The sequence below is a fragment of the Heliangelus exortis genome, chromosome 10 (genome assembly GCF_036169615.1).
Source record: "Heliangelus exortis chromosome 10, bHelExo1.hap1, whole genome shotgun sequence".
NCBI classification, from domain to species: Eukaryota; Metazoa; Chordata; class Aves; order Apodiformes; family Trochilidae; genus Heliangelus; species Heliangelus exortis.
The window spans coordinates 16,940,273-16,959,688 of record NC_092431.1 but is presented as its reverse complement, the minus strand read 5'-3'; the positions used below and the strand labels follow the sequence as shown (position 1 = coordinate 16,959,688).

The window sequence follows — 19,416 nt, the reverse complement described above, 5'->3', positions numbered from 1 at the left end:
TTTTTTTCAAGCTGAAATGAATCTTTTTGCACTGATGCATTGCTGTATAAATACCTAAAGAGGTTTTGGGGTATAATTTGCTGTGAATAATTTCTTATTAATTTTTTTTATTTGATTATTTTTTTATTAGAATGTTAAGTTCTTTGTGCCATAATGAAACATTAATTTAGTTTTCAAGTGTAAGCAGATGGTATTGAAGTGTTTTAGAAGTGTTTAGGGGTCACTATCAGGAGCTATGACTGACTGTGGCTGCAACGTGAAGCTACAGGAGAATGCACAGGTTTCCATACAACAGTATAAAGTTGGGAGCTGTAGTGAGCAGTGTCTTACTATGTGAGTCCAGAATTTCTAAGCCATTTGCATGAGAAATTAGTATATATTATATTTTAAAAAACAAACCTGTATGAATTTAATCTCCTCTTCTATCAGCTCCTGCTTCCTTTGTCAAGGTAGCTTGGCAGGCAAACCAGAGGCAAATGGACTGCCACATGACCTACTTTATCTGGCAAGATAAAGCAGTCTGCTCAAAAAACTTGGAAAATCCATTTAAAACACTTTGGAACGCACTCATGAAAGGCCATGAAGTCAATGGAGGAATGAAGGTGTCTTGCACATACTCGTGAAAAGAAGGTGATCACTGAGATGAAACCACTGTCAGAGAGGCCTGAACGAATGTTTCAGCTCATTTGCCTGCTGTGGGTTTGTTCTGAAAGTTTAAACAACATCAAGCACACTCCATTTTGGACTTCTCTTGCAATATGGCTTGTGCTTGGAATTATGAGCTGGAAGGTGCCACAAGCACCATAACCATGCAAGGAAGTTGTTACATAGCAGGGCACAGAGTCACCTTGCTGGTCAACATCAACTTTATTCAGCTTTTTTTTTGGTGCTGTATCAGATCACAAAGTGGGTATTGCTTTGGATGGCAACATCAAATGTGGGCTCCAGAAATGGCAACACAGATGATGGTGCAGTGGCTGGGCCTGCAGTGGTTTTGGCAGTGCAGGCAGTGAGTGTGTTTGCCTTCAGAGCTCCCTTCTTCAGCTGCTCTGATGGGAACTCCCTCTTCTTGGCCACCAGCAGCTACTGACCACACTTTCCTTTTTCAAAATGGGAAAAAAAATCTCTCTCAGTAACCCAAGTGGGTGTCATATGTTTGTGGGCTGTTGATTGTTTTCTTGCTGCTAGTGAAAAAAAAAAAAAAAAAAAAGAAAAAAAGAAAAAGGGACTAAAGTAAGGGAGACTTGTTTGAAAAACAAGGTCGTGAATACTGACTGCAAAGCAAGAGAATGAGATTGATCCTAGTGAGCACAATGAGACCTCTGCAGCTTTTTAGGCCATCATTGATACACTGGCAAGGCAAAGCAAATCCTTTTTCCCCCAGGATGACCTTATACAGAAACACAAAAGACCTCCCTAGTGAAATTAATTGAGCTCAAAGGACCTTTGTCCTCTGGACTTGCTACTTGTACAGAAATAACCTGTGGGGATAAAGTGAGGGGAGAGGGTGGTCATGTCCTGATGGAGGCTTACAGCATTCCCAGAAGCTGTGACTGACCTGGCAGGTATTTGGAAGGTCCAAGAATAAGACATACTGCAGCAGAATTTAAAAATGGAGCATGCTTAATACTGTTTGAACTTTCAGAACAGAACCATAGCAAGCAAAGAAGCCAACATTGATTCCTGACAGAGGTCTTTGTGACTTTTACCCTAATTTCCAGAAATCATGCCCTAGCCTGAATTAGCTGAGTGTAAAGATTTTTCTACATGGAGAAACTGACTGGTGTAATTATTTCAGTTGTGCCTACTAATCTTCCTAGACTGTTTTACAGCTGCAAATATGCAGATGTTAGGAGTCAGACCAAAATATTGTGATGCTTCTGCAGTTTTTTAGTGTTCTTAATTGCTTTGGTTTATGCTAATACAGGATATCTAAATTATGAACTGGGGTACATTGCTGGTTTTGTACAGAAATCCACGGTATTAATATTCTTAGTGTTGCTTAGCTGTTCACTCACTTGGGAAGAGGGGTCCAGCTAAGGGGGTCTCTCACTTGAGATGATTAAAGTGTCAGTGATGAACAGGTAACTCAACCAGCTGAGAGCAGAAAAGGAAATCCATATTTGTGACAAAAAAGGGAGCAGTCCACCAGACATCTTAGCTCGTCATTTGGAAATCTTTCTTTGCTATGTTTTCTAATATGTCTATTATGTTTTCTAATGCCTAATAAAACATTTTTATGTCCAGCATTAGCAACAAGATATGGTCTAAAAGGCAGTTCTTATTACTTAGTATTTATCACTCTTCTTGACATTAACTCCTTTTGCTTAACCTACATTTTATCTTCATATGGCAGGGCTGAAACCCACATACAAAATTTATCCCTGGATAGCTATTTTCAAGAAAATTAATTGAAAAGTATATGGCAAATATATGAAAACTAATGCTGGACTCCAGGCTAATGCTGGTTTATGAGTGTTTTTAAATACAAACGTAGCATTTTAAAATTTGATCTCAGTGACAGTTTTTTGTCTTAGGATGAAAACTCATTTGGTGTTTCCATAGGGTCTGCTCAAGCCAAGAAACTCTGTCTTTGATTAGGCCTCAAGTCTTGGGTCAATTAATGGGATTTAAATGAACCACTGGATCATGCTACAACACTCTAATGCCAATGGCATTTTTAGGAAGTTCACTCTAATTCTACGTGTTCTTACCCTGACAATACTGCTGTCTCCAGGTTTCTAAAGGAAACTGAAAAATGTTGTGTTCTTATTTGACACTTGGATAACCTTAAATGTTGAGATTCTTAAACAGCAGCATTAGTAGCTTAAATAAAAGAGCTACACTGAAGCCCAGCTTGAAATCTAAACCTAACACTTCAATTTGAGTTCTTGCTTACCATCTGGTCATATCAAATAACTTTGTTACACTTTCCAATAGCTCCTCTGAGGCAATTGAAATGATGATGTGCACGAATGTGCATGAGGGTAGTTTGGATGCCAGGATTCACCATCTTTCTTTTTTCAAAGGTTTTTGGCAAAATACATTGTTTGTTGATGATCTTTGAGTGCTTATTTATGTTATACCTGTCAAAATGCTCCAAGAATTAATAGAAATTCTTGCAAAAATTTTAATGGTGAAACTGATGCACTAATTCTAATACTACGCTTTCATGTTCTCATGTTTCATTTCTCTTGTTATTTCTAAAAATACCCCTGCTTTGCAACTATTTCACGCACAATACCCCAGTGCTGCCTCTGCTGGTGGCACAGTAAGGGGACTATTTCTCTGCAGTGTAAGAGTACAGGTGTTATCAACCATCCCACCCGTCCTGTGCCAGAAGCTGCAGTTAATAAAATTAATAAATGTTATAAATATCTACATTAATGTCTGCATGTACGTATATGAAGATCTTTTCTGGCAGAATGGGAGAGAACACCAGCAGTGGAAGTGGTGGATGAGTTGTGTCGATCGCTTTTAATTACATAGCGTTTAGCACGCATATCAATTTCCCTTCTTTTCCTCTTTTTTTCGGGGAGGGAGGAACGGGTGGGTGTTTATCTGTGCGTCGACAGACCAGAAAGCTCTGCCCCGAGGGGCCGCACCGCGGGGCCCTCACCCAGGAGGGAACAAAGTGGTTGGCGAGGCCGCGCTCGTTCCGCACATCCCCGCGTTGTGCCGGCGGAGGGCGATCCCCGCCGCCTCCCGGCAGCAGGAGCAGAGGCGGCTCCACTCCCGTCCCGTCCCGTCCCGTCTCGTCTCACCCTCGGGAGCTGCTGCTGCCGGCGGGGCCCACCCGGGGGCCGTCCCAACACCGCCCCGACCTCGGGCGCGGCGCCGCTTTGCCAGGAAAGGGCATCTGGGGCCAGCCCTGGGCGCAGCCCACCGAGGGCCCTCTAATTATATAAAAAATGATCGACAAGCAGGCACGGGCAGTCGAAACTTGATTATTATTTTCTATTTTAGTTTTGTTTTTTTTTTTTTATTTTATTTTATTTTGTTGTTGTTTTGTTGGGGGTTTTTTTGGGGGGGAGGAGGGGTGCGTTTGCTTATTGTGGCTTTGTTTTTTGGTGGCCAGGGTGCTGTGGCGCGGAGGGGCTCGGGTGTGTGTGTGTGTTCGCAGCGGGGGGTGCTCCCACACCCACGCGGGTGGGCGCTGGTTGTTCCACGGGGAAGATTTTAAATCCCTCCCTAAATCTTCCACCCTACTGAATCCCTGCCGGCTGTCCCAGGCTGGCCCCTCTCGGCAGCCTTTCATCAGGGAAGGGTCATCACCCCGAGCCGCGGACCGGGTCCTTGCCCTGATATTTCGCCCCACCTTTCAACCTTTTTCTTTAAAAATTATTTTTAAGGGCAGTTACAGAGTCACTAAGAGGAGTTCACTTTTGCCGAGTTGTTTTGAATGCAGTTTTTATGGAGCTTTGGGGTTGTTTTTTGTTTGGTTTTCCCATCTCCAGTGACCAGATTCTGCGGTGGGTTTCCAAGAATCACCGTTTCGGCCGCGGTTTCGTTATACAAACAGCAGCCCCGTCCTTCGGAACCAAAACCAGACCAGTATCCCCCCAACACACCCTCACACACACAGCGGGTCACTCGAGGTCAGCGGGTCTGGGTCCGTCCCTTACCCCTTTTCCCTTCCGCCGGCAAACTGCGGGCCTCTCCCCTCCCCTGCCCGCCCCGACCCACCGCCCCCGCCCCGCCGCCCGCGCCGCCGCAGTCCCCACAGCCCCGCAGCCGCCCGTCGACTACAGCTCCCAGGATCCCTCTGGGAGGCCCCGTCCCTTCCCCTCTCCCTCCCGGTCCTTGTTGTTTGAAAAGGCTCTGGCGGAGTTTCGGGGGGGAGCTGCGGAGCTGTGGCTCCTCCGCTCGGGGCGGGGGCAGGCGGGCCCGGCCGGGGCGGTGTTGCTGCCGTTGGGTTGGGCCGCGGCGGCCGGACCTGTGGGGAAAAAGTGGGCTGGGGAGGGGTATACACGACGTGGTGAATACCAGGGTAAACCCCTCCCACGCTTGCCGGGAGGGAGAGGACCCAGCTCCAACCCCGGGCGAGACCCAGCCGCCTTCCCCCTGGAGGTGAAGGCGAAGGAGGCGGGAGCGCTGGTCGATCCCCTCCTCCCGGCGCAGGGGGAGGAGAAAGGGGAAAAAGCCATCCCGGACGGACGGCGCTGAGCTCGGCCCGGTGGCGGGGCGAGGGGAGGGGAGAGAAGGGAAGCCCCCCGCGGCCCATCCCCGGCGGGAGGGTCCCGGCGGCGCGGGGGGCGGTGCCACTGAGGCGGGGCGGTGGCTGGATCCTGCCCTGGGACGCCTGGAGCCGAAGTTGCGGCGGGGCGGCGGCCGTCCCTGTCGTCTCTCCCGATGTTCGTGTGACTCGGCGGCGGCGAAGGGGAGAAGGAGGAGGAGGAGGAAAGGGGGAGAACCTCCCGCCTCAGCCCCGCTCGCCGCTCCGGCTGGTTGTTGTGCGTGAGAGACAGACACATACACACACACACCGCTCCCCCGTCCCTCCCCTTCCCTCGCCCCGCAACCCCGGCAGGCCGGAGCGGGCGCGGTGTCGCCGCCGCGTCTCGGAGCTCCCACGGCCCGGTCCGGGCGCTGCCGCTGCCGGAGGAGGAGGAGGAGAACGGCTGCCTCGACGGGCAGGCGGCCCAGCCATGAGCGGCGGGGAGGTGGTCTGCTCGGGCTGGCTCCGAAAGTCCCCACCGGAGAAGAAGTTGAAACGCTACGTGAGTGCCCACTCCCACTGGCGGTCCGCGCTTCCCCTTTCCTTTCCCCTCTTCTCCCCCAGCGGGGCTCCCCGCTTGTCTCTCGCCCAGCTCGGCCCGGCCCGGCCTCCCTGCGCGGTTCCTCCCTGCCGGGCCCGGCGGCGGCTCCGTGGACGAGTCACCCTCCCCGGCCGACTCCCGGTTTCGGCCGGGACTGTTGCTCGGGATGTCCCGCGGGGCCTCCCGACCTTTTTGTTTGTTTTGGGCTTTTTTTTTGTTTGTTTCCCCCCTTTGAAAAAGGGGCGCCGAGCGGTCAGATGTTTCTGCCCTGCTTTATCGTCTTTCCGAAGGAGTCGGGAGAGGTAGGGGGGGCGGAGTTTTTCCGTCTTCCCTTTGGATCCTGGCTCGGTATATATGTATTTTTAAACGTAAACATTTGCTATCCCGGTGGTGGTGCTTGATGGAAGGGGCCGGGGGTGTGCCTGCACCCCGTAACTCGGCTCGGTGCGGCGGGAGAGCAGCCGGAGCTGTTTGCCGGGAGCCGGGGATGCCCCGAGAGCTCTCCCCGCTAGGGCTTGGAGGAAGGGGGAGGGAGAGAGGGGGGGGCTTTGCCCTTGGGACTGGAACCCTCTGTATCGCGGAAAAGGGGGAGGAGGGAACTGCGAGAAAAGTGCCGCTTTTCTTCCTCGAAGTTCAGCCTACTGTTGCTCAGAAGTTTCTGTGCTAGCAGAGGCTGTAGCGGAGCTGACACTGAGCTCGCAGGAAAATGGAGCACGTTTGCTGAGCGGGCAGATTTCCTGACAGGGCAGCGGCGGCGGGGCCGGTGTGCGCTGGGGCTCCCGGGGCTGGCGGGGACGCTGGCAAGTCACGTAGGAAGAAGGGGTGATGCCAGGAGTCATCCTCGCTGCTCAGCCCTTTCCCATTGCTACTCAGGCCGCCTCCCCGCATCGGTGTAGTTGGTGCAAAATATTGGGCCTTTTCTTTTTTCTTTCCCTTTTTGTTTTCTTTTTTCTTCCCCCTTCCCCTCGTCCTCCCCCCCCCCCTTTTTTTTTCTTTTTTTTTAATCTTCATTTACTCAGTTACATGATTTTTAAATAGAGAAGGCCTTTGCAGTTATCAGAGTAGGGGTTTGGTAGGATATTTTTTTGTTTGATTATTTTGTAAGCAGTTAAACCTTCAGATTTGCTCAAGAATTCATGAATTTGAGTCCTAATGTGTGACCATGTTATTTTCATCTGTTAGCTATTAACAGCCCCTTCTTGAGGAATTGCTGCTGTTATAGACAATTTTTCAAACACCAGGAAACTAGTGAAATGAGGTGCTCTTTTTTTTTTTTTTTTTTTTTTTTTTTAGTTTAAAGTATTAGGATAGCACATTCTCTGGTTACCAGTAGTGAAAATCCCACTCATGTCAAGGACACAGGATCAAACTTGCAAACACAATGTCCTGGTGGGTCATGGGAGAGCTGTGCTTCAGTGCAGAATAGTACTCAGGCTGTATTTTTGTCTGGTCCTCCAAGTGTGTGTGTATATTCACAGGATGCCAGGTTAGTAATGTGAAGGAATTAAGAGCAGCATTTCTATTTGAATAAATTTCCCACTCAGACTTTTAATCATCTACTGTTAGGTTGTCTGTCAGTGCAACCTAAGTTCTAAGCAAGCTTTTTTGCTTCTAAAGTGATACCATAAACCATTCCCTAAATATGCGAGCTTTTTTCCATGTAACTGCCCTTTCAGTGTATTTATAGCTCCACTTTTGTACAGGAATAACATCAGAACCTTTGAGGGGAAAACCCTGACTGCAACACTGATCAAGTGGTTCCTCATCCTAAAGAAGTAATTCCTGAATTTTCACTTTGAGAGGGGGATCTGCTTTTGAGCAGTCAAGCTGATGAGGCTGTGACTTGGTTTAGCATCTGCATGGACTGCAGGCCATAAGGTCGTAAGTTTAAATCTTCCACGCTGTGTTAGGCTGTGGTCTGCTTGTATAAAAGAAAGGTGATGGTTAAAGGAGGGCTTAAAAGTAAAAAGTTTCTCCTGCTTGTCTGTAGTGCCTGATCAGTTGTAGGCTAAAGGTCCACGCTCACTTCAAAGACCTAAAAGTGACCTTGACACCAGGCTCGCCATCTTCAAGCAAACAAAAAGTTGACGTACTTAAGGAGATGAACTTTAACTCAGTGTGCTGACTGAAGCCTTGGCTTGTGCTCTCTGTAATTCTATGCTGAGGAGAAGGCAGAGTAGAGCTGTGTTTTTAAAGCTGTGTTTTATACGGGTGATATTTCAAAGAGGCTGCACCAGATGAAAAGATGGGAAAGTGATTTCAGTAGGAAACTGCTTTTCTGCAATGCATACTTTTCACATATATATATGGAAAATTGTAACTTCACGCTCTATTACTTCTTGCATGGAAGTGTTGGGGCAAATCCAGGTTACCATATGGGAAGGGAGATAAAAAGTCTGAAATTGCAGTTAAATATGGTTGCGGTTCTTAGGGAGGGTGAAAAGGAGCACTTTGAAGCTGATACATCGACACATGTTTCACAGGAACGTCAAATTTTAGTTTGAAACAGTTGGAAGCAGTATTAAATCTAGCTTGCCATCGTTTTGAGGTGAAAAAAGGAAGGAAAAACCAAAGCAAAATAAAACCAAGCAACCCTGTCCTGCAGGTGGAAAAAACCAGATTTCCTTGAATGTATGCCTTAATGCCACGGATGTCTTTTTACCCCTGAAAAGAAAACCCATTTGCATGTCTTGTTCACTCATTTTTGGTATAGAAGCAACTTTCTGATAATCATTGGCACCTGGTTGCAGTTGTTGGTATTCAGCACAGATTTTTTGCTGGAGTAGGCTGCTTCTTCCCAGCAGCAGATCTCTGGGGGGAATAAAAGTAACTTGATGCCAGCTGGGGGTCTGCAGTGAGGGTGTGGGTTTAGGAGAGAGGAAGGGGAAGGGAGCTGGGGCTAAATCCTGCACAGGTCTCTGCAGCCTAAATGCAGTGGTTGCACAAGGACATGTGGGAACTTGTTTGTGTGTAGGGATGGATGGAGGACTGCTAGATTTCACAGCTTCTGCTACCCTCTGTGTTGTTTTATTTCCTCACTTTTTCTGTTGCCTTCACCTGTGCAAACAGTTATGCCTTTACCTTAACCTACTGTATTTTTTCTGCTCCAGTCTCTTTATTTTAAAAGATAGAATTAGAAAGCCCCTTTCTCTCCACCTGTCTTTTAAGAAGTGATACTAAACTTTGGCTTCGTGGTTTTCTGCTACGTTGCAGTTCTGTTGTGCACGTGCCAGTTAAAATAGCTGATTCTTTGTGGTAGCAGCATAGAGGAATTTTTACTGCCATTATGCTTAGAAACCACCAGACATTCAAACACAGCTGTCCTTGGTGAAGCTTGAGGGGAATGGGTGTAATTCTTCTAAATTCTTCCTAAAACTATGACACTTTCATCTGGGTGGTGGATAGGGCTCAGCATGGCAACTGGATGTGCCTAAAATCAGGATTTTTAGCATTGATGTTCTGTTTATGGAACTGATTTGTAGAAAGTCTACTGGTGTAATAGGATAATTCTCAGTATTCTCACATGCTCCACTGAGAGTGGAATACATTTTATTTTTCAAACATCAAAGGCATTGCACATAAACTATATTGGGAAAGGAAGAAACACTTTCTGGTAATTTCAAGTTTTTTCTGTATGATAGGCTTCCCTGTACTTTTGAGAGTTTATAAAATGACTTTTGAAAGGAAAGTAAATTAAGAAAAATTCATTTTAATATAATTATTAGCAGTCCTTTGGTTACTTGACCATTCCTATTGTTTGTGCTTTTAATTACTTGAAAACAAAGAGTTTGAGAAATGGAGTTGGTCTCCCCAGGACATGAGGGGTACTGGTGTAATTTAGATAGGGCTGCATATAGCATCCTCTTACTTATTCTGGTTTTCTCAGTTGTAGACAATGACTTAAAAAAAAGCCAGATTATTAAGGTAGCTATTGATGTTTGAAACATAGACTAAGATGGTATAGGTACAGCAGTAGCAGAAGTAGAATTTTACAGTGGTTTTGTTTGGCATTTGCTCTTTGGCACTAATCATATAGGTGCCTCTTTTGTCTTGAGTAATACTTAAATGTGCTAAGATATGTAATGATGTTAAGAAATGTTTTATTCAGCAGAATAGCTGCAATCTGGTAAAAGCTGCAGTGCCTGACAAAAGCACTTTTTCTGGAAGGCACCTGTTTGCATTAAAGCTTTCTTTTTTTTTTTTTTTTTTTTTTTTTTTTTTTTTTGTGATCTTGTGCAAGTATAATGAGTAAATTTAAGAAGCCAGTTGGTTTACAGAAAAAAAAAACCAAGAGCTTGTTTGACATGATTCAGTGCTGTCTCTGTGATAGGGACAAGTCAACTCAAGACAGGTGAGTGTAGTCTAGCAGCATTATGTGACATCTGGATATTCTGAACTTGATTGTTCAAGATTGAGCTTGTGCTTTTCCTGGAGTTGCTGGAGACCTCACAAGAATTGGAATGCATGCAGAAACCTTCCCTTCTGGAAGGAAGGCTGCTTCTTCCCTTCTGCAATGCACTGTGCAGGAGCCAGGATTTTGATTTTTGTTTTTTTTTAAACAAAAAATTAAACCCCTAAACCATGAATATTGAAAGCATCACTGAAGGGAGTTTTTCTTGATTATAGATGGAAGTTAAACTGTTTTGTGTCTGTCAAAGATGCTGAACTCATCTCAGGTATGACTTTGGGGTATGTATCTCCTAAGCTTGCTGTTTGGGTGGTAAATCTGACATTAAGAGCATGGAGCTCATCACACAAGTATTTATTATCTCTGAGAGGAAATTAGCAGCTGATGTTGAGTTAGCTGCCAGAGCTATAGTACTGTCAGTGCTTGACCTATGATGGATGCTCTGAGTTAATTGCCAGTGGGTGGTTTAAGAGGGTAAGAGCAGGCAGCAGTATGTATCACAGATTAAGAAGTCTAATATATGTCTGTTAAGTCTCTTCTGGTAGTTCTTTTCATTTTCATGTAGTATTCCACACTGTATGCTAACTGCTAGTTTAAATGTTTCTCAGCTTGGATGGTCAGACAGCTCCCAAGCTGTCTGAGAGCTGCTTTTCTTGGTGTAGATTGAACAGAGAGTCAGAAATTGTCCTATTTCTCTTGAAGTGTATGTGAACTGCTGGACATATGAATTAAACCAGATAGGCTAATGATGTTTTTTGATGTAAACAGTTTTCCTTAATAACTCTTGAATAACAAACCCTTAATTTGGGACCTTAGTAGCTGAGAAATGAGGAGATAAAATTCTTACTTTTCATGATGTTGAATGTGGGAAGTGGCAGAAGATACTTCTTATACTGGTGTATAATAGCTTATGGTTACCCTTGCATTATGCTTCTGTCTTTTGAGTTTGTGTTAATGAGATTTTGAGCAGGTAATCTCAGGGGTTTACAATTCAAAAAAGAACTATCAATGAGAAGTAGAAAAAAAAATTAATGTCTCCCATTTTCTTGATGCTACATAGTATGCTTCTCCCTGTATGCACAAAGTCTTGCAGCACTGGACATTCAGTATAGACAGCACATGTACTAACCAGTGGAAATAATGGAATACCATGAGATTAACTTCCCAGTTATATGCAGATGACCTTGCTTTGCATGCCTCTTAGTCAGTTGTAAGCCTAGAGCAGCTGTGGGATATAAATGTGAATTGAGATGTATTGAGAAAGTAATATTTTCATTGGACTGTTTAGCTTAGAAAGAAAGTATAGACCTAGACTGTCAAAATGCACATCAGTCAAAATGAGTTCTGAAGGCTTTGGTTGACCAGGTCACTCTTTAGGATGAGAGATAATACTTTTCACTACTTTAATTTTCATTCATTTTTTTCCCTATTCAACAGTACTTCATTTAGAAAGAGCAAAGTGACAGAGGTAAGATTGTTTCCACTGTCCTTTTATCTCTTTTTAAATTTAAAAGAATTTGAAATGATGGCCTAAACCAGGACAGGATGCTTCTGAGGCATGGATTTTTTGTTGTTAAGCTTTTTTTTTGTTGACATGACTTCTAGATCGGATCATTAGAATCAAATGTAATCTCTTATGGACATTTAGAACACTCTTATTTCCCATTAAATTTGGCTCATGGCTTTGAAAAAAGTCTTGGCAAAGAGTGGAAGGAACATTAGTGATTCAAACAGTAGTCATTTTAGGGGAGAGAAAAATTGTGTATACTGTAGATGGCTCTGGATTTTGTATTTCATACTTGTTTAGTCTTGCTGTCACCTCTTTCAAGTCTGAAAATAGATGTCATCAAACTGAATTGGGTGAAATATTTTCTTAAATCAAGAACAGGAGTACAACTGATGAGGTGTAATTTTTATTCTGACCCAGAGCAAGTAAACAAAGCAAAGGTACACCTCCTTATGCTTTTCATCATAGCTTCTTCCATAGTGTTGCAGTGACAGAGTTCTTGAGGTGTTGTTTTTTTTTTTTTCAAATTGACCTTAAAATTTTTTTTTGCCTCAGTGACTAATCACTTTATTGCCAATAGAAGCAATTCCAACTGTTGCAATAATTTAATTGCAGTATTTCATTAGGAGGGACAGACCTTATGTCATGCAAATTATTTGAGCAAGGCAGGCAGAAAGATCAGAGGGAAAGGGCTATCTTGTCAAGGCAGGTATGTGTTGTGTACAGGTGAATATTGTTTGTCCAATGTCATTTGTGGTCCTTCTAGGGACTCCTGTGAATTCAGATCCTCATAAGTAAAATCAAATCTTTCCAAGGCAATGCTACTTTTAAAAAAATTATTATTCTCTTTGGGAAGACTGGAGGGGTGGGGTGGTGCTTAGGGGGGATTCTTCCATCTCCAGAGCAAAACTAAATAATTGTTTATTATCAATTCCCACTTTATCAATTCTTGATAAGGCTGTTGCAGCTCTTGTATGAATTCTCTGGCTTGTTTACTTTAGGAAAAGTGCTCCTAGTTGTATAAATACTATTAGCTTTGTAAATATTACAAATATTACTCTGCAATATGCTAGTTTTATTTTTGAGTTGTTTTTTTAATTTAAAAAAAAAAATCAAAACAACAAACAACACAAAATACCAAACAAACAAAACCAAAAACCCAGCCAAAACCAAAACTGGCTTCCAGTAGAAGGTTCACACTCTGGGTTTTGTGCTTGTATTTGCTCTTGCTTCCAGCTGTTGGCAATCTTCTATTTCTCATTATTAACTTTTGAGGTTTCTTGGAACATGTCACACTGCTTTTAGTCGAAAAAAATCAACTTATATTAGGTAGTGTCTGACTGTCTCCTTAGCAGTGTCCAGCATGGAACTGGTTTTAAGGCAATTTTAAGGAGGTTACAAGGTACCATTCCGTGAGATGGATGAAACTGAATTGAGTGTTGAACTTTTTAGCCATCATTTTTGGTTTTGTTAGTTTGTTTTTTTAAGACAAGGAGAAGGAACACTTATTTAATTGCATATTATGCACCAAAATTACTAAGATTAAACTCCCTGAGGTTACGGTGACACTTTTTTCCACTTTTTCAAGTAAATGGCAGTTATTTGGGGTAAATGGCAGCATGATAGTTGACTCCCCTGGAAATGATGGTATAACAACATGTAATTAAACACAGGCAGTTATGTTTATATGGCTTGTGTATTATTATACATAATATCTGTACACAATAATACAAATATTTCTGTGCAAATACATGCATTGAAAAAGCAGTGCTACTTCTGCTAGGAGGCTGTTCCATATTAGCACCAGCTTGTGACTTCTGAAAAGCTGAGTTTAGGCCCTGCATTAAGAACTTAATTAAATTAGAAGGATTTGCTTGATCTTATTTGGTACAGCAATTTATTGGCTGAATGGTTTAAAAACAAACAAACAAACACCCCAAACCAAAACACAAACAAATAAAACCAACCCAAAAAAACACAACAATGCTTTTTCTGGAGTGGTGTTTGTTGTTTTCCTCCAGAATTTTTAGGAAGCTGGAAGAAAGCTTTGCCTTCTCTAGTTTTTAAAAAAAAAAAAGAGGTATTTTTTGTCTTCTGCCACACACTGGCTGGCTTGGCTGGGGGATGTTGATATGGGATCAGGTGTAGGCAAGGCTGTACCTGGGGGCAGGCTACTGGGATGACCTTGTCTGGCAGGAGAAAAGCAACCTTGTCTCTTTCCCTGTTTTCCACACAAGAGTTTTCCAGCCAGCAGGCTGGTCACATGTGGCTTGTCCTGCTGCTTTATAAAACCAGGCGATAAACCCTTTGTGGCAGTGGAGATAGTGGCTGTCACAACCTAAATCTGGTTCTCCACCCACTTTCCAGTGCAGCCAGCCTTGGGGCAGGGTGATGGCAGATCTGCTGCCTGCCTTCCTCCAGGGAAAACCTGGCTCCACCCCAGAAAGAATGCAATGGGTTTCAGTGGTGCAGGCCAGCACGTTCCTCTCTCTGGGGTTACAGCTACTGCAGGGCTCTTCTGCATCAAAAAAAAAAAAAAAAAAAAAGAAAAAAAAAAAAGGGAAAAAAAGAAAAAAAAGGAACAAGGGGAAAAAAAGGGAAAAAAGAGAAAAAAAGAAAAGAAAACAAAAAAGAGACTTCTGTTCATTTTTCTATATTGTCTGGGGCTTGGGATTTAAAAACAAAACAAACCTGCTGGAGGTGTTTATTGCTGACAACAGGAGTTCACAGGATTGGATTTGGGGAATGGAATAGGAATACAGGAAGCTACTCAGAGTACCCCTGCCTTCTGATAGGCCTTTGATACAATCAGCACAGGAGAATTACACTCCATTTGGGAGACTTATTGGATAAGATGAAAATGGACTTTAAGTTCCAAAATGAAATAACTCTATAAAAAAAGAGGCAATTCTGAAAATAATGTTAGTTTGTCATTTTCCCTTTGTCTGGAGAATAACTGCACTGAGTCATGTAATGTGCTAGACAAATGTTCCCATTCACACTTCAGGTGTGTTTCTTTTACAGTTTTCTGGCTGTTTGTGTTTGCATGTAGATTCCTAAGCAGGATCAGATGTAGTAGAGAAGCTGCACCTGGTTTTTGGGGATGGTGCAGGGGAGGGTTGATACTTCAGAAGAACTCTTTTTTTTAATCCAGTTGGTGGAGAGCACATGAGCAATCATTAATCTTGATGAAGTCCAAAGTCCATATACAGAATCCAGCAAACAGTTATGATTTTTTTTTTAAAAAACCGAAACACTTGTGATCCTTAAAAATATGGTGAAATACTAACAGCAAGTCTGCCTCTTTCCAGCAAATGCTGAGAAGTAAAGAGCATATTAGGAAAGAGATGGTGGGGAGAATTTATCTGATGATTATAGTGGTTATTTTAAGGATGGGCTGAAGCACCTCTCTTAGAAGGACCTGCTGAGATGGTTGGGCTTGTTCAGCATGAAGAAAAGTCTTCAGGGAGACCTTATAGAGGCCTTCTAGTACCCAAAGAGGGCCTACAGGAAAGCTAGGGGGGAACTTTTCACAAGGGCATGTAGTGATAGGACAAAGGGTAATGGTTTCAAACTGGAAGAGGGTAGATTTAAGTTAGATTTTAGGAAGAAATTCTTTAGTGTGAGTGAGACACTGGCACAGGTTGCCCAGGGCAGCTGTGGATGCCCAGTCCCTGAAGTGTTCAAGGCCAGGTGGGATGAAGCTTTGAGAAACCTGCTCTGGTGGGAGGTGTCCCTGCCCATGCAGGGGGGATGGACTAGATGATCTTTTAAGGTCCAATACAAACCATTCTATGATTCTGCTTTTCAAGGAACATCTAAGGGAGTGTCAAAGTTTGAGGTGAATTGGCAATTTATCCTTGCGTAGTTTTATTTAAAAAAAAAAAAAAAAAAAGGCGAGGTGGGAAGAGAGGAGGGTATGGAGAGGGGTTTGAAACAGAAAAGTCTGGCATTTCACAGGGCAGATGAGGCAGTGGAGTGTTCTGGCATGTGGTGTCCACGTTGGGAATACAGGAGATTCCAGGGGTCTTGGAGAGAATCCCCCAGTTGTGTGCATGAGTGCTTGGAAGTCTGGGGTAGGACAAGAGGAGATTTCTAAGATGTCATAGCTGATTTCTTTTGTTCTCCTAAGCAATTCAGTCTTTTCCTAGTTGTGCTCATGTGCTGGAAGTATCAGAGGTAGGCTTTATGTCTGTTCCCTATCTGGCAGTTCTGCTTTCCTAGAAAATAGTCATCTATATGAACTTGATTTGAAATTTAAACCATAAACTGACAAGAACTCTAGTGCTTTTGAATATATAATTTGTTGTTTCTTTCACAATTCCATTATTTCTTGTGCTCTATTTAGTATTTCTTTCAACTGCACATTATACTAGGTGATGCTTCCATGGCATTAGATAAACCTTTTGTTTATGAAGCCTTTTTCTGTTGCCAAGGGAGGAAACTTAAAGATGTGCAAAAGTAGGTAAAACAACAAGTGCATCTTCTTGAGTCTTGCGTGTTCTAATGCATTCACATTTGCTATTTCTACACAATTATTGCTGAAATTATTTGCATCATGCTATGTGGATAATTTTTGCAGTCTAATGACTTGTTACTCACTGTGAAATAATGCCCTTAAAGCTCAAAGCTGAGGTCATGTCACACTCTTAGTTATGACCTATCCAACACAGTTGTCTCCGTGCACAAATGAAGTTAAATTGCATAAGCTTGTCAGCACTATGAAAAGTAAGTTACTCTTCACAACTAAAGGTCTGTTGGCAGACAGCACACACTTAGATGCACTCAGGAGTCAGTCATTACCCAGATAAACAGAGTTTTTTTCTTTCTGGAGCTTTGGGGAGGAGAAGGGGCTAAACAGGGCAGGGGGGGGTGAAGATAACAAGTGAAGGTTGGCATTCAGATGACTCATTAGTGTAAATTGGGAAACAACCTGGTTTTATCCCAGGGTAATTCTATCCCAGAACAAGTAACTAGAGTTTTCTGCTATGGTGTGTACTTCAGTGCTAAGTTAATTCATTCTCCTTTGCATTTTTCCTTGACCTGACAGCTCTGTTGATGTCTGAATCTCTGCAGCTCTGCGGGAAATAAAATAAAATATAAAAGAAAAAGCAAGATTTATTGTCTGATTTATAATGAGAAAGGCAGGAATATGTAATAAGGGAGGCACCATTGTCATTATATAAATTTGTTAGTGTTCTGTGGTGGTGTTTTCTTACAATGCAGCTGGAACTGACTGTGGCTCAAATCTTCTCATTTAGCATTGGAATAGGTGTGTTAATTACACAGACTATTACTGCAATTTATTGAACTTAAAACCTTGCTAGATATGTACTGAAGAGAGTCCTTCTAGCAAATTGTGGAGGGGAGGTGCAAAGTCATAAGCAACACTGCTGAGATGCTTGATTGCTTCCAAGAACTGCTGGGAAGGCAACGCTATTCCCATCGGGGTGCTCCTCCTGCTCTCTGCTTGCGGGAAGAGATTTCCCTATCAATCTGACAGAGCTGAAGTACTCCTACCTCCCTTAGCTGGCTGGAAAATGAGCCTTCTTTCTGTCCACCTTTGGATTCTTTGCTTCTGGTAGCTGTTGTTTAAAGGGAGGGCCAGGTGGGAGTGCTCCTCTCTGAAATACCTGTCTGCTAAAATAAAATTGGGAATAAGGAAGACTGTGATCTGTCTGGGATACTGAGCTGGGCAAATATTTCTTACTTAGTACTGAAGAGGAATGTCCCTGGCCAGAGGCTTTAGGATGAGGGTTAAAAAGTGAAGAAATCCTATGGGGGCCTTCTGCTGGGATGGTCACTTCAGCCCTGCACGAGTGAGAGAGAAAATGCGAAACTTTTGTCTCTCGTGTCCTTTCCTCCTCCTGTTTCCTCTCATCACAACTATTTTGTGTTTATTTTCATACTTGAAAATTGCATAATTTAGTCCTTCCTGTCACTTCCTAATGGCTGAATCATAGGTAGCTCTTCCTGCCTGCAGTAAACAAACATTTTACTCCTGGCATCTTTCCGAACGTTGAAATTGTGTTTATGAAGGTGTGGGGGGGTCCCTCTGGCAATGTGCTTGGGAAGCTAATTCACTTGTGTACAGGTTGGATAAGCTGCTTACCACATGCTTCTGTGGCCAGCAGATTTCCTTGTCTTTCCAATCTTCCAAACTGATAGAGCTGCTTGGCTGATTAGGACAAGCAGGTGAATGGTAAGAGAGGATAAGCACATTATAAACATCTTCTTAAGTTAATAGCAGTAGCAACTAGATTGCCTCAAGTCTTACTACTGTTGGTGTATGCTGCTGAGGTAGGTGGTGTCTGCTGTTTAACCAGTCACTTGTGATGAATTTTGCTCTTTTTTTTAATTCTTTCACTGCAAGGCAAGAGGGTATCACCAGGCATGTTGGGATGCATGGTCTGTCTCCATCAGGCTGCTGGACCTCTTAGGTTGTATTTATAGAGGCTGCTAACTATGAGTGTCATCCTCACTTTTTTTTAATTACACTTATTTCTTAGCTTTGAAAATCCTTCATTTTAGTTTTATTTTTTAATTTACTCTGGCTTCAGAAAGAGACACAGCTAATACTGTGGGTATTCCCTCCCCTTTCTATGCCCTCAGTCTTTTTTTGCTGGTTTTTGTCCTTTATGTGAAAAATTCATCTTGAATCATGGTAGAGCAGCCTCACAGTGTGCTGAACACTGCAGCTACATGTGGAACTTTTACATCAACTTAACTTGGTAAAAGAAGACAGTAAAGATCCAGTCCTTGTTTTGGCAACTTTGCACTTGTACCGACCACATCTGTGCATCTTCATTCCCTCTCGGATCCCTCCTACTAAGATGGGAAGAAGGTGAGAATAAGTTTGTAGATTTAGGGCAGAGTAGATGAGGTAAGAATGCCCTGAATGTCATACTGATGTCTTAACTGTGCTTTCCTGTTAGAGGTAGAGAGTGGGTTCCTTCTGTTCAACAGCTGCAATTCACCCTGATTTTTTACTGTGTGTATAGCATGGGAAGCATATTCTCCATGCAGATGATTTTGAAGGAGTAAATAAATAAATCAGCAGGCTGTGCCAAGAAAACAAAGCAACAGCATATTCCTCCAGCCTAATGTGTTACCAAATTCAAAAAAGCCAGTCAAACAGAAGCACCCTGCTGTTGCATGCTATAGGAATGCCTCGTGTTCCAGTTTGCCATGGCTGAGGTTGCATATGCATGGGGCACAAGGTTTTTTCTTGTGCTATTTGTTCTCATCTGGTCAGTAAAGGAAAGGATGGAGATTTTGGACCTGGTAGCTAATCTTAAAAGTTGTGAGTGGGTTGGATGCCCCTTCTGTTGTCATTACCTCCTTATCTTCTTTCCTGATGTATAATGAAATAATTTAGATTTCTTTCCACGGTTGTAGGAGGAGTTACTGATTCCCATGGTTGGGTTGAAATGAGTTTTCTGTATTTGGGGTATGAAAGTAGTTCTCTTGGGGATACAGTTTGGGCAGTGAACAATGCTAGGGGATTGGGAAGAAAGAAGTGTGATAGGAGATACTATCCTGTTTATAAAATGCTCCAGTCTAAAGTGATGACAATGTATTTCTTAAGAACAGCATTCCCATATGTGGGAACCAAATGTAGAAACAACTGTATGAAAACATTTTATTTTACCACTTTGTTTCATGACTTTTGGAATACTTGAAAGTAAAAGGTACATATTCAAATAAATGCCATATTAAATGTAGAAAATAGTTCTGGGTCC

The 19,416-nt window shown here is 43.1% G+C and overlaps 1 protein-coding gene across 10 annotated transcripts in view; it reads left to right on the top strand.

Moving 5' to 3' along the window:
• Positions 1-5,588: 5,588 nt before the first annotated feature.
• GAB1 (GRB2 associated binding protein 1) overlaps positions 5,589-19,416 on the top strand; it is a 95,906-nt gene continuing 82,078 nt past the window's right edge. For all 10 annotated transcript variants that reach the window (XM_071753761.1, XM_071753756.1, XM_071753758.1 and 7 more), the window contains exon 1: positions 5,589-5,720. In XM_071753761.1, the coding sequence (XP_071609862.1) occupies positions 5,649-5,720 (72 nt within the window). In that variant the 5' untranslated portion in view covers positions 5,589-5,648. The remainder of the gene's footprint in view (positions 5,721-19,416) is intronic.